Source organism: Anabas testudineus, chromosome 16 (genome assembly GCF_900324465.2).
Source record: "Anabas testudineus chromosome 16, fAnaTes1.2, whole genome shotgun sequence".
Taxonomy (NCBI): domain Eukaryota; kingdom Metazoa; phylum Chordata; class Actinopteri; order Anabantiformes; family Anabantidae; genus Anabas; species Anabas testudineus.
This window is the reverse complement of record NC_046625.1, coordinates 19,085,338-19,101,266: the sequence shown is the minus strand read 5'-3', so window position 1 is coordinate 19,101,266 and position 15,929 is coordinate 19,085,338. Positions and strand designations below refer to the sequence as shown.

Sequence of the window (15,929 nt, the reverse complement as noted above, 5' to 3'; positions counted from 1 at the left end):
TTGCTGGACAATTTCCTCCTATATCCTCCGCCATTCCCTTACAGACCCACTGAGATGAGGAGGACGCAAACCCGGTGCAGTTAAAGAGTGTGTGTATACATATGAACACGCACCAATCTGAAATACTAATTCATGAACAGAAGTGATTGTTAGAAGATTCTACATCTATTAGACTTTCTGTTCTTGCGTGGAACATTTGAAAGTCGGGCTTCTTAAGTTCAGACAGAAGAAGACCAAAACAGGCCGTCACTGTCTGATTGTATCTGCTGCAGATAGCGAGCTAATTGAGCTAGATTAATCATGTTGTAGCTCTAATCAGTTTAAGGGCCAGCTAAATATGCATTCATGCTCAGTTTGATCTATGCCATAAGTTTGCAGTTGCTGTTTTGGTTTTGGAAGGGGTGGCGTGCGGAATGTGGCTCAGGAGGTAGCGCTCCTGTCACATGGCAAGATAATGAACCTCAAGTTGCCCCTGGTGAATCAGGTCAGCTGCATAGCTCTGCCATCGGTGTGTGTGTGAATATGAATTAATTAATGAGAAGCTGTAAAAGCACAAAGTGCTGACCAAATACAAAACTACAAATATCAATAATGCAAAACTAGTTTGTAGTGATCCTCATCTTTCCTGCCTCCACTGTACCCCAAAGGGGTGCAGAAAGCCCTGTACTCTTAGGGAACCTTATTGCACGCTCCCCCTTGGCCTTGTTAACAACCATTTTATTTCCTTCCATAAAGTGGGTTGGATGTGCTGCAATGTAGAGGGATTTTTCGTGAAGACCTAGAGGCTCATCGGAGGGGGTTGAGCCACATAAACCTCCCCTTTGCCTGAGGCCTAGGCTTATATTATTCTCAACAGGTCCTGGAAATGCAGATTCACCTCCTCAGATAAATAAGTGTTCCAAACATTTTCTCAATAGCACTGTGAAGAGGTCACCTCCATCGCAGGATGTGCTTTTCCTGCCTTGATCCACCATCAGCTTTTGAAAGTGCACAGTTAATTCAAGAGGGATGCTTTTTTACACAGGGAGGAAGATTGGTGAAAGAGTAGAGTGTGTAAAAGTACTAAACTGAGCTGCCAAGCTCAGTTTTATTAGCTTTTACTTAATAATGGCACAGCAAAGATAATGAAGTATATTGAGCTGCAGCAGCAAGTGATGCATCAGCGTCGGAAGAGGGAAATGTTTATGACAGTTACATCAGAAGTACTTGAGAGCAGCTTGTCATCAAAGATTGAATAGAACAAATAAATCCATGCTGGATCTTGTGTCTATTGGGAATGATTTATTTCATTGGCTCAATGCAATACACTTATCGGAAACTAAGATAGATGACTATCATAACTCTGTGAGACACTTCCTGCTTTGTATCACAGCATGTGGGAATTATGAGATGGATCAAAGCGTTTATAGAGATCGCATCTTAGTATAGAAGACGTGCAAATCAAAGTGGAGTGCTATGGCTCTTCTAGCCTTTGAGTAAAGCACAAACACATCTGTAGTAACTTCCCAGCTAGAATGATAGATACCCTGCTGTATCTCCCAGCAGGTTTCCTGATCTTTGGATCTGCGGTCACATTCGAAACCACTCCCTCATATGCTGCAGCTATCTTCAGCTTACTCTGCCTCGCCCCCATGCACACAACAAATACAAAAACAAACAACCCCACACCAGCGGCAAGCCTTTAGGAACATCAGCGCGGGGCCTCCCTTTGATAAGAGCTGAGCTTTATATTTTTGTCATCAGAAATGAAACACAACATTAAGCCATTCATTAAAGTCAACTAAAGCTAATTATCCCTCATTTACCCAAGTGCCCCTGGGGCAGGAGAGCCCCATACTTAGGCCCAGATGTGTCGATGAGTCAGTCGGGAGATAGCAGACCGCAGAGGGGGCTGCTCACTTCTCCCCGAGTCCTGTGGTTTCAAGGCGCATCAGACTCAGTGGGCCAGTCGTGATGCCTGTTAACTGCCTGGCTGCTGACTTTACCCCTCATGACACCGTGGGTCGTGTGAAGCCACTGCAATACAGAACAGACCCATTTAGTGAAAAGAAGTCTCCAACCAAAAAATGAGGAGTGGTTATCAAATGTGAGTCAGATACAGTAAACAGCAGGCTCCCAGTCCAATAGCCTCTCACTGCTGCAGGGGGCGACACTGTGCATACGGATTTCTGCTTTAAATTTGAACTACAAGTCTTTACGTTTTGGCAGCTCCAACTGAACAGTTGGCAGGATGTCACAGCCCAGAAACCATATAACGTCATACAATTTAACTCCTCAGACCTAATTTCTTCTTCTCGGTGTCTGATACCCCCACCAGACATTTAGGAATAATGGCTGAACCGCTTTACCACTGGATGATGAAGACTAGCTGTTGTTGCTGAGACCAGTTCTCGTAAGGATGAAGCATATGCTCAACGGAGAGAATAATATTTTCATGGGAATTTAATTTGCGTGTAAAGTGACAAAAGAATTTCATAATAGAAATTAATGTTGGAAAAAGATTTCCAAGAATAAAAAGCACCTGTTTGAATTTGATAACCTACCTCTTAGCACTCGAGCCAGAGGTGGTAAGATAAACAGCACAGGGGAACAGTTGCCATATTGTAAAAAGCAGCAGAGCAAGGCACAGGACAACAGAGTGATGAAACAAATGTGCAGGGTCATCATCAGTCCTGTAGCCTTCCTAGGCAGGCTGCGGCTGCTTCTCGCTGGTGTGATTGACCTTCTCCAGAGGAGAAAAATCACTCTGTCAGCACTGACCATCGGACATATTAATCACCTTGTCATTCATGCATGTTTTACCGGGGCTTGTCAGCTTAGAGACATTAAGCCCCGAGTTGGGTTTTCGCTTTAACTTACTGTCACTGAAACCAATCATCAAAGAGCGGAGCGGTGAGCTAACCTGCTTTTTTAATCTCCAAGCCGATCCTCCCGTGGATCACAGATGAGAAAATAATGACCGACCTAATCCCAACATTGGCTTTTTAAATCGGAATGCATATGTTTTAAATCATTCTCGCCTAGCAGCGCGGTGATAGTAAGCAGAGCGTAGGGGAAAAGGAGCAACAGAATGAAAGAGTGAATGAAAGAGTGTGATCCAGGGTAACCTTGTTAGGGCTAAGTGACGCTGTGCAGAGAGCCTCTTGTCAGTTGGTTGGCAAGATGAGCTTCTTGTAAATGATTGTCCTCTCTGTCAAAAGGCTGGTTTCTTTTTTTCCCCCTACATCTGACGTCTGTGTCTCTGCCGCAGTATTTCCCAGTAGTTTTCATCTCAAATTGTAGCTTTTTAACTTTCATCCCGGCCAGTGTCTGTTACAAATTTCTGCCTTTTTACACTCGAGCAATACTTTTCATCTGTAGTGCGTTCTCCTCCGCCTCAAGTGTCAAATCCCCCTTCTGCGCCATTTCCCTGCAGACAGCAGAACACAGCGGCATTAAAAGTTTTTGGCCTACCTCTGGCCTACGCCTTAATGAACTATGGATCACTTGAGGTCATGCAACTGTGTCCCACCTATAAATCAAGTGAAAACTAAGTTGCAGCAGTATAGGGCAATGTCAGAGTCCGTAACCTTTTCCCAGACAGAGGAGTTGCCGGTGTGTGAGTAAAGAGAGCACTGGCTGGCTACAGATCCTTTCCCCTTCACAGCATTATAAATGTATGTGTGAGGAGGCCCTTAATGGCTGCTAATCCAATTTCTGCCACTGAAATCAAATCTCACTGGCGCCAGTAGTTCTCTCCTTCCCTCACAAATAATGGCCTCCCAGCTTTGGCCTGTTTATGAAAAAGATGAGCCGCCAAAAATTCCAGCTTTACCGTCCTTAAGTCCACCCGAATCTTCTTCAAAATTGTTCGGATGTTTGTTGTGTTTTGTTGTGTTTCGTTTCTTCTGTCCCAACCCCCCCCCCCCACCTTTCCTACCGTCCTATGAAAGTTATTGCTTGTCTACGTTGAGTGGAGGGATGGGGTAACAGGAGAGCTAGGGAGAGTTTTCAGCAGTATAGGATCCCATTTACCGTATGTCTTAATGCCTTCTCGAGGTCACCCATCGATTTTTTTTTTCAAACCACAAGCAATGGAGATAAGATTAGGCCTTCGATTCCTGCGCTGCCGCCGGAGCCGTTAGTGGATGAAATCACTGTTCTCTTTCTTAGCAGGTCGTGGCCTCTGATTGTGTAATGTACAAGAACGTGTTGATAACCCACAGTAGCCTAAGGGCCAGCCGAGGGAAATAAAAAGTATGTTTTCTTTAGTTTAGAAATTTCCTGAAATGTCGTTCAGTGACAAAAAGCTTCAGAGGAATAAAAAGCTATTGCATAATGCTGACTTTCTCTCGTGCAAACTCATACATATTCTTGAGTTTGATCCCTTTTTCCAAAACAAAGATATTAGCTTTGACACAAATGAAGGGTGCTTTGGCTTTGGCTTCCTTCCCTCTGGATATGGATTTGACTGATTATCTTTCAGTGCATCAGTTGGACAAGTAGTCATATTGCTGTTCCGCAAGGAGATATTATTCTGGAGTGTGAGCCTAATAATATGATACGTGTAATAGTGCTTAACTCTTAGCTGGAACCACAACATGCAGTCAGCTTTATTATTGCTGAGAACCTCAGATGGCATCGTAGCGACATGGACAGTGGAAAAGGGAGAACGATGGGTAAGAGAAAGCAAAAGCTGCGGACTGAGGAACGTCCACCACAGGGCGTGCAGAGGAATTTAATATTTCTTTGCTCACTGGTTTGACAGCTGAAAAATATTATGAATGACACTAAGTATTTCTCAAGCTCACATAGGTGATATGTAGAAGCTCCCAGTCGCTGGCTCACATTTACGCACACTCACACAAAGAGGGAAGAATTCCACAAAGGTCGTGTTTGACAGTCCCACCACAGGCTCTGCTTCTGATTTACTAAATACAAAACATTTTGATTTGCTCTTGAGATTTTTTTTCTGTTTGTTTGTTTGTTTGATTTACATTTCATTTCCAGCTCAAACACAAACGTGAAGCTGGCAGAGGATGATCATATCTAGGAAGGAAAACTAAACATCGGCAAATTGTGGTTTTCTGTTGTGATACTAGATGCAGCCAAAACGGAAAGAAAAGTATAAGGACGGATTCAATTTTTCTGATAAAAGCCATACTCCTTTGATTTGATCCTTACTGTGCCAGTTACAATGCTAAACAAAGACCGAAAATGGTTTGAAACCTACTGTGCCTTCCAAGACAAAATTATCTGTACATGCTCTGAGATTTATGAATTTGTTCTTGGTTTTGAAAGCAATTGAGATGGCTTAATCATTTCTTTCCAGGCAAATTAAACTGTTTCCTCTGTGAACCCTGGTAATCAGCTTAAGTGATTACATTGGTCATAAATATGAGACGATGAAAACTCAGCGTTCGGAGTGCACAGTGCCCTGAGGAAAGGCTAAATGGGAGACATGATAGAGCATCTCACCAGGATTGTATCAGATGCAGGGGGAAGGGGCTTATGTGGGGATTGGTTGCCCTCTAGCTGTCAGCGTTGAGACTGGGTTATGAAATATGGTCTAAAATAGCTTTTGATGCGCCAGGAATTAGTCTGGGGAGTGTGACCTGAACCTTGTAAAGTACAGATAGCACTGGAATGGAGAAGTATTCAGTTTCTACAGGGAATCTGGTGGCTCCATAACAAAAAAACAAACTGAACTCGTCAATATCATATATCATAATTTAACAAACAGAATAAATCTTCCAGGATGGAGGAAGGTCTGTGATGGCTAAGGTTTTCTGTATAGCAGAGCTGCAGTATGGAGTGGAGCTATCAGTGCTCTGGATACTGTACAGTCTCTTAATAATAACCAGAATCTGGTTATTTATACAGCTACAGTTTAAAAGCACTGACTGGAAAGCATCAGGGATCAGCTTGTGCAGTGTATTTGGTTCCGGCTGTAAAGACTTTGTTTTGTATATCCCCTGTGTAGCATGGTAACTGTCTTGACAGCTGTCATCAACTTGCTACACAGCTAAAGGCACAACAAGGAAAATGAAAAAGCACTGGAAACTAGTTCCCAACAAAGCTGTAGAGCGGTAACTGCTGAAGCAGTGAAGTTGAGGAAAAGGGCTTAACATGTTTAAGACAGGCTGGGAAACTGTGTAACATTAAAAAAAGGTTGTAATGCCTTCGTTTTATTCCTTTTTAGGTTAATACTTTTCCCTGAAACCTCACTCTGTCTTTACCCATTTATGAATACATCTTGGAAAAATCCTCCAATGTGTAATTATTAAGATTAAATGTCTGTCTGGCCACCTAATATATCATACCCTGTTAATTTAATATCATGAATGTAAATATGTTTTAAGGGTAGAGAAAAATAAGTAACTACATGTAATGTTTACATAAGCTAACTGAGTTTTATATCGTTTAAGAGATTCAGGCCTAATCTGATCTATAAGCTCGATTCACCAAATGTGTTAATAGGCTCTTTTGCTTTACATGAACAATATGTTGCAGCTTGTTATACGAAGAAGTATGGAAAAAAGAAAGGATAGCAGTGATGATTGGCTCGGCAGTAGTCACTAAGTTGTCCTAAGAATGTAAAATGAGTCTGGGAACTACGTCTGTACGTCACACTTTGGTCACTCTGTCTACATGCTGTGTATTCTCTATACTGTAAGAGTGTGTGTTTCAAATGTGAAACGTATAAAACTCTTTGGATTACAGATGTGCTGCCCAGACTGAACAAGCCAGGAAAACTACTTTTTAACTCGACTTTCACATATTTATTTGTGTTTCAAGCAATTGCTGTAAATGCAGACTTTTTCAGTTTAAATGCAGCCTTGCGTTCAAGGAATGGCCCACGAGGGCTTTCCCTCGTTACAGAAGGAGTTTAATGCTGCACCATGTGCTTTATTGCCGTCAAATGTAATTCGACTTGAGCTGATTGCACAGAGGGACCTGTTTATCAAGCACCTAGCAACGCTGTTTTGAATGAAAATTACCTCTTTTAAAAGCAATTAGGAAACTCAACATATAGGCCAAATGCCTTTTAGCTCCAGATTCACTTTAACAAACATTATTGTACTGTTAATAACACTCACATTATAAAAAAAAAAAGTGGCATTGTCTTCTTGTAATATTTTTCAACTGAAGAGCGTGAGATTTGGATGGGAGTGATGTGAAGTTTGCTTTGAAAAGGCTGACGTTTAACTAGGACCTGTGTGTGAGCTGTGTGCTTCATTGTCATGGCTCCGATTGGCAGTGCGACTCAAAATAACAAGATTAGATTAATTGCAGGAAATAGCTGTGAGACGGTTTGATGTTTGCATGCATCTGTATTATCCACTGGGAGACCCTATTAGCAGAGCAATATCTCGCTTTTTCATGCATGTCAGCTTAAACGAGTGGATATTTTCTAATCTACCTCTCAGTGTGGCCCTGAGAATGGGAAATGGGTCTTTTGTGGGAGGGGGGTGCTTAAAATGTCACCACAATGCCAGCACATATGAGAAGGCAAGTAGAGATAATGCCACATTTTACACACCGTTACCTGCGTTTCACGAGGGAAACAGCTCGAACAAGTGCAGTAATAAGACCCAGAATGAGGCAGTGAGAATCTGCATTCAAGGCTTATTTTTCTCTCGCGTTTCCCTGTGCTTCCCCCCTCAGCGAACCATAGCGTGGCTTGTTTCTTTGTGCTCTAGATCAGGATCCTGATAGCATCTCATCATCCAAAGCCTTACTCCACTTTTCCCTCCATTAGATTTTCTTTTCCCTTAAATTCCCTCGCACTCACTCCCCCCTCGCACACATGCATCTCGCACACACACCTCGTTATCTTATTTGTGGCCTTGGCAGCCAGACTGTTGCCTTGTGGTTCGGTAGCCAGAGTTTTCGCTGTCACAGAGAGAGCCGTGGGTGCAGAACCTCCACCACACAAGCTTCCATGAGAGCAGGAAGTCAGTTCCCAGCATGCCTTGCCCATCGCAGTGAAACCTGGGATGTATTAACCTTGGGCTGGGGGACCTTTCCAACTTGGAAAGAGAGTTATGCAGCTTCCCATATTTATCTTCCCTCTCTGTTGCATTGACAGTGTTGGGCAGAGCAGACATTTGTTTAAAGCTGATATTCAGACCTGAGGGTTGGACCTATCTAAGACCTCATGCTTAATACTTACTCAGTGTATAGTTTTACTTCTAAATGGGAACGCGGCCTTTTTCTGGCAAAAAGCATAACTTGTCAGACATTCCTGTAGAGGCTTTTTTGGAATCCATATGTGCCACAAATACTCAAGGCTTAAATCTTTGACTAAGCTTTCATTGCACTTATTTGTGATTAAATCCAAGGTTGCATCCCAAATCTTGTGTTCCACCCAGCCCAAAACAAGCTGCATGAACAAACGCAGTGTGACTGTGCTCTCGCAGACTGTTATACAGTAAAATCAATAGAAATTGAGCTCACAGGTCATTAATCTGTTGCTTGAAAACCAATCCTCTCAATATGTATCATTCCATCAGTGATTGTTTTGTGAGACATGTTCTAAGCGGATCATTAGGTACAAATTTAACATAATACTGAAAAACTGTCCCCAGTCCAGAGTCTGACTGATTAATATTCAAGTGTGAGTGCAGGCTATTAGTGCTACAGCTCTCCCCCTGGTGCACTAAAAGCAAATGAGCTTAGTACAGCACCACACAGTTGCCAACAGTCTCTTTATAGTAAAGCCAGGTCAACGAGGTTATGAGAACTATTTTTCTACATGTAGAACAGACCTGCATAAAGATACCAGAGATTGCTGTAGTTTGGTAGGTTTACAATAACTAGGTGATGCACAAACGCATAATTAAAATACTGAATCGATTAAAAGTCCATTAATGATCAGGAAGGTTGTTTGTTTGAATCCAACCATTGAGATTAGCACTGATTCGAGGGATTACCCCTATGTCTCTTTCTCTTGTTTCACCCAGGTGGTCCAGGAAAGCATCGACCCAAAGAACCAAAGAAGAAGAACAAGCAAAGGCTGCGGTTAAGGGCCCAGAACCAGCACAGTGACCACTTGGCTTCTGCACGCTCAAGCCAGTGAGGACTGAAACTACAGATTGAACAAAGAAGCAACGCAAAGCTGCTAGCCGCTGCTGCACCTATATCCTATATCATAACACCCATAACCTCCCTACCTGATCCCCATCCCTCCCCTACCTCTCACCCACGCCCACCAGAAATCAGCCAATGACTTGCAGATCTGTCACTACAAAAGTATATGTCTACCATATGACATCTCTTTCAACACAATAAACACATGCTTCACTCCCCTGCCTCCCACTGCTTCTCCCCCTGCTGCTGCAGTGAGCAGCCAGGTGACTCTGTTCCCTCAGCCTCATCCCTTGCCTAGCCTTGTGGACCTTTACAGTTGGCATTACTGAACTCATTGCCTGTCATTAAAAATGTCATTAACCATCCAGGGTGATGGAAGATGGAGGGAGGGGGGGGGCCAACCAGAGACTGTGGAGACGGGAGAGCTGCATATAGGGATGTGGATAGTAGATTTAGTGAGGGAGTTGGCAAGCCTGACTGCTTGCAAAAGGGGAGGGGATTGAACTGGGACAGAGGATGAAGAGACAGGAGAGCAAAATGATGCTGATGGACAAGAAAAAGCAAGAAAAGCATCTTGAACTGAAAGAGACCTGTTTTTTTTTTCTTCTTTCGTTCATATATTTATGTCAAAGCTACCCTCACCTTTCCTCTAAATGGAGACGGAGTGTTCCCATGTGTGGCCTTTATGTTATGTACATTTTTGAGAGTAATATTAAAGAAATTACCATGCATAGTTGCAAAGTATTTTATTCTCAGCACAAACTGTTTACGTTCGGACCGCTTTATGCTCTAACTGTATAGTGTGGATAAAAAAAAGAAGAAGAAATTTAGTTGTTCGACTAGCATGGCAACAGCCTCATGTGTACATAGTTTATCTAAATATGAAAGCTTATTACTGTATTTTCAGTATTGACTCGTTCACCGTTATAAATGTTTTAGAGATAAAAAGGTTGTAATACCAAGCTACAGATTAAAATGATTAAAAACAAATAATAAATAGCCGCCACATAGCTATTTCATTTATATGGTATATATTTGATTTATTTATTAATTCTATTTTGTACTTTTTTTTTTTTGTTCAGTGAGATTTTTTTTTTTTTGCCTCATACTGTTACTCTTATATGCTGAAATAATCTTTGAGTTCCTTATAACAGTGCGTATCTTTAACACGTTGAAAAGGTTTTGTCTGATGTCATGCAAAGTGTTGTATTACATTCATTTGACCTCATCTACTGATTTCAATGTTTTAAAGAAGACGATAAAAAAAAAAAAAGTGACAAACTATGCTTTGACATATTCTAGGTTTAATAATTAGGATCCAGCAAATGTATGGTCATAGGACTGCATATGTGTACATCGTGTTTTATTAAAATACATTTCGTGTGACTGTATGATGAAGCTTTTCATTATTGTCTATGGCTATAATATATGTGGCTAAACTCTGAAACTGCCGTTTCCTTGTCTTGCTTTGGTGTACACTTTTCCAAAACATTTGTGAAATCCATCATGTTGCACTGCATGACACAAGAGCCACCTCCGGCCAAAGGATTGGATATGGTCGATTGGGCCTTAACAGCATGACGGCACAGTTAAGGGTTTGTAATTCGCTATGACGTAGCCTCATGAATGCTACAAAACCAGTGCATGTCGTTGGTGGTTCATCCATTTTCAACAACATATATTTGGCAAAGGCAAAGTCTTGTCTTTCATCGCGGACACACGTTCAATCATCTCTTTATGTGACGCTTGTGGCACTTACTCACTTTAATGGTCCCCAAAACATCAAATAAACACATATAGAGGTCTTCGCTAGGCTCAATCTGCCTGGTAGATGGACAAAGAGCAAATGTTTTAATGCAAGTCATGGATGATTTAGCATGATATCCACACTGTGTAATCATTGAGGCAAAAGAGAGAAGAAAAAAATAAAAACTCCAAATCTGCCAGACAGCTTATGGATGCACAGTAGCAGATGAATCATGTTGCGTCACATATATCATCCAGGGAGACACGGACCCGAAATCACACATGATACTTCCATGGGGAGGCTGTCAGTGTTGAAATATCCTACTCTTTATGCGCCTTGTGTATATCTTGAGGCCTAATCCACTGCGATTTAAGTGCCTGAACATCTTTCACAGGTGTTCAAAGTGGCAGGTTGTATTTTACACAGGAGGTTATTCTTTTTCATCGCTCAACACTTACACAGTGTCATTTGCACCATGGAGCTCCAAAACTGACAAAATACAATATAAGGGTTTCCAGGCAAGTCAGATGGCAGAGCTGAAATCATTATAAATAAGATGCAGAGTCAAAGCTAACTTCCATCGTTGCTTACTTTGAGCAGCCAGCTCATGTTGGTAATTCTCTGTATATTTTCCATGCTGCTGTAGCTATTGTGTTTTACCTGGCAAGACATTATGACATTATGAGAAATGAGACAATAAATCACATACAGAATCAAAGCTGACTCAATACAGTCACAGGCTTGCATTGTGATTGTGATATTTCATGAAGAAGAGAGTCAATATTAAATCTCTCTCTGCTTCTATCTAAAAAAATTGACATCACCTGGAGGAGTTCTCATTACATTATTTGTGTTGGCTGCTGCACTTTTATGTTGACTATGGTGGCAAAGAAATACATGTAAATTACAATACATTACCATCGGGTCTGCTGTGGTTCTGAGCAGATAGAGCACAAACATAATACTCCAGAGATGTGGGGTACAAGTTCAAACTGTTTACCTTTAACGATAGTTTGGTAAACTTCGACACAGGCAGGATAAAGGGTCAACAGGAAATGAGTAAATCAGACATGGAGCAGGTGCAGAGGCAGAATCTACAAAGCTGTGAAAATGCATTGGTCATAGTGTAACCACATTTTGCTGGTCATATTTCAAACATTTTTACTTGTTGAATAATTTTGAATTTTCCCTTTTACAGTGTATTTTTACATTGTTTTACATTGTACATGAATTTAAGCTGTCAGTTCTTCCACCACAGCAGTACAAAGAAGCAAAGCAAAAATTGGATTTGCAGGGAATTAAATAAGGCATAGATGTAGCGAGTTGTTTGGAGAGACATCTGCTGCTGGTTACAAGTTAATGAACGATTCACAGATGTCATCCCCTGGGCCAGACTATCAGTGATGCAGACTGGGGGATTAAACCTAAAGGCTTACGGAGAGGAACTGCACTGAAGTGGATTCATTAGGCACAAGACATTTACATTTACATTTAGTCATTTGGCTTTATCCAAAGCGACTCACAAGTGAGGTACAAAGCAAGCAAAAATATCTAAGCCATGAGAAGAACTCTAGAAAGAGCTGTTTCAGTGTCAGGGGGTATAAATGCAGCATGTTTTTTTAAATTAATGAATTAAAGAAGAAGCAAAGAAAGATTTAAGTACGGCTAAAGATTCAGAAGAGTTCTGTTTTCAGCAAGTTTTTGAAAACTGTGTGTGAAGCAGTTGAGTGTGCAGAGGTGGGTACGTCGTTCTACCATCATGGAACTACTAAGCTGAAATGCTTTTGCCTGGGACCAGGATGAGGGAGTTCAGGTAAGCCAGTGGTGTTGGGTTGTAGGCAACGGTCAGGGCTTTGAACCTGATGCAGCAGCTACAGCAAGCCAGAACAGAGATCTAAAAAATTTGTTTGGCTGATCAAAAATGAGATGTGCAGTCACATTTTGGATCATCTGGATCAACATTGCAGTAGTCAAGCCAAGATGATTCTCATCCTAGGTATTCAGTATAGATGGAAAAGAGTAGACGACCAAGAACTGAGCCCTGCGGCACACCAGTGGAGAGGCAGTAAGAGTTAAAAAGCTGCCCTTGTCAAGTTACTTTGAAGGTACGTCCAGACAAGTAGGACTTAAGCCAGGCCAGAGCTGTCCCAGTGATGCCCAAATCAGAAATAGAGCACCACTAAAGTGTACATTGCAGTGTTGGGAATGGAAAAAAGAAATACAGTAGAATGACGTGAATAGGACTGTTTATTTCCCATCACCCTTTCTCCCCGACACCAATCCAGTGATTCATTGCTACTGCTTGTGCAAAACAGGACACTGATGGTATCCTCAGTGTTGTTAAGAGGGTTAGCAGTCATCCACACATCAGACGGAATGGTCCTCCTAGTGTAAACCACTTCTGTAAACTGTGTGGACTGTGTGTGTGTGTTTTAATGTTTATCCTCAGTGCGGTTAGGAGGCTGAGACTGAAGCTTCCTTTTAATCTGACAGAGAGCATTTTCATTAGTTCTGTTGGGTCCTATTATTAAACCCTGCTTCAAAGACACAACAAGTGAAACCACTAACAGGAAATGACCCAGTAGACTCTACACTGTAGAGATTTGTGATAGCAATCTGTGCTTTTTTTAATAGCTTATGAGCATATCCATTTCACACACAGTATGTATAGGACAGCAAGAGGATGAAAAGAGGGGAGCAGGGACCTCTGGTCTATATTCACATACTGTAGCTTAGTGTGAGTGTGCAACTGTGGCACATGTGACACATTCATTCCAAGTGCAGATGGCAGAAATGGAAGTTATGACATTGGTGGAGCAAATAAGATTGCCCGGGATAATAAACGTTGTAGTAATGTGCTGTTTTTAATAACTGCATAATGAGCCATCGCGTGCCCAGTGAGCTGAGGGAAATCTGGAATCATTAATCATCACATGGGTTAGCCACGGTGTTTGGCACAAGCCGAAACAGCAATGAGTAAGAACACAGTGGTGTCAAAGGACAAGTAGATCTCAATATTTTGAACAAGTTTGCCATATGTTAGCCATCATAGTGTGTACAAGCCTGCTAAATGGTGGCATTAATGGGTGACTTTTACTACTAAACTCGCTCCTAATTGCAATGGTGCAATCCAAAGTCAACTCTCAGTTTAGATTTTGGCTTTGCCCTGAGTTGCTAGGTAACAAGTTAAACCCAGAAATAAATATGTTCTTCAATAAAAGCTAATCTTGTGTGACAGTCATTTGTTTTGTTTTGTAGAGAGACGAAACAGAACGATGAAAAAAAAGAACTGGAACTGCCCTGCTAAATGTGTGCAAATAATGACGCTCCTCCACGTCTGTCTGACCTCAACGGGGCAGGAAAGGAAAACGATTCATGTTATGTTCACCTTGTGCATTGATATTACCAATATATATTAAGTTTTTTTTTATTCTCAGACAGCAAATGGGGTAATATTTATGAGTCACTTCCTAAGGTTGGCTTTCTGTGACTACATAACAGCAGGTGTAGTGGAGGACCCCAGGGGAAGAGACATTTTTTATCACCATCCATTATGAGGAACAGACAGGCATTGCTATATGAACCTGGTGTTGTGCCTCCTATGGGTGCTATTATTTAACCCCACATTTTTTCTCTCTCTTACACTGACATTCAAAAATAAAAGCAAAAAACAAAAAAAAAAAACACAAAGCCATTGTCCCTTTTCACTTGAGGGGAATATAGGTGGAACAGCTCTGTCCTTCCACTCAGGATGTGACATTCAAGGCTTTATGACCTGGACTGAATCATAATGTGCACCTTAAACACATTACAGACTGGGCAAATATTTCCTCTTACTGGTGCTCTGAGAGCCATGGGCACAACCATTATATTGGGCTCATGAGCCAGCTGTTGAGGACAAATCCACAAGGATTCCTATTTTCCCCCTCCTGAGTCTCTGGCAGCCCTGTGCCATTCATTCAATTTTTATACGTGCCTAGTAGCCGCATTACTACCGGTTTCAAGAGAGAATTAATCCAAAACAGGCCTTATTAAAGTATATTAAGACCAGTTGCATTGAATGTAATGTGCTCAATAAGGGTCCACAAGGGTTGTATCCGAGCCATAGCTGACACTTGTGGCTTTTAAGAGTGGGGATATGTTATTTTGTAGTGGCACTGCACCTCATCCGGGGGGGGGTACTCGCTTAAGCCAAGTGTTGAATTGTGGGTAATCAGATTTTAAGTGGATGTGAGTACAGCAGGGGGTAAAGGAGGGTCTCATTGTCCAGGAATGTTTATCCCCCCCCCCACACTGCTGCTTTCATTCAGGTCTGGATTATGCAGTGCCATGGTACTGAAGCAACCTTTGCCTCAAAGTGGAGGGTCTGTGAAGGAAATATTCATTCATACATATACACATGTACAAACAGGCATTATCCTGCTTATAAGAAGCCAGGTTGATTGCTCCCCCAGGGCACAGCGAGTAGGTGGAAGTGGAGCCACTGCCTCAGGGTGTTGTACCTCTGTCTCACTTGGTGGGCTGGGCTCTCTGGGAAGCCTGGAGCCAGTGATGCTCCCAGTGAGCGCAACACAGTCATCATCCCTTAGCACAACAGATTTTATTGGGCAGTGTGTGGGTTGTAGAGAAGTGTTTAATCAACTCAGCTGTAGGGGAGGTCTTGACCTCATGTCAGTGTTTCCCAGCCTTGATTGTGTAAGTGTGTGTGTGTGTATGTGTATGTGTGTGAATGGCTCCCAGCCTTTGCTGTGGAGTGTGACCTGCGGTGGAGCCTCTGGTTCACACTCCTCTCTCTGCTGTTGCTGGTTTAAGTGATTAACTGTAGAAAGTGATGACTAATGTGTCGGTTAAGAGTCTGAAACAATTGCAGTCAAATGAGTTATTACAGGCAATATTGTATGTAATGTGTCCCTCTGGATCCAATCAAAAACGACATTACCAGAGAGCAAAATAGAAAGTGCAGTGTTGAATATTAATTTTAAAAAAGTATTACTCACAATACATCATTCACTATATAGGAATGAGCCTGTAAATTAAGTTGCGGTTTGCAAAATCCACTTTGCCAACCACAGAGGAAAGTTGACTAATAAGTGTTCATAGGAAAATAGCG

The 15,929-nt window shown here is 41.9% G+C and overlaps 1 protein-coding gene across 3 annotated transcripts in view; it reads left to right on the top strand.

The window, feature by feature from the left end:
- The window catches only part of rspo2 (R-spondin 2), a 49,660-nt gene extending 39,315 nt beyond the window's left edge, over positions 1-10,345 (top strand). For all 3 annotated transcript variants that reach the window (XM_026370305.1, XM_026370303.1, XM_026370304.1), the window contains exon 6: positions 8,946-10,345. In XM_026370305.1, coding sequence (XP_026226090.1) covers positions 8,946-9,061 — 116 coding nt within the window. In that variant the 3' untranslated portion in view covers positions 9,062-10,345. The remainder of the gene's footprint in view (positions 1-8,945) is intronic.
- The last annotated feature ends 5,584 nt before the right edge of the window (positions 10,346-15,929 follow it).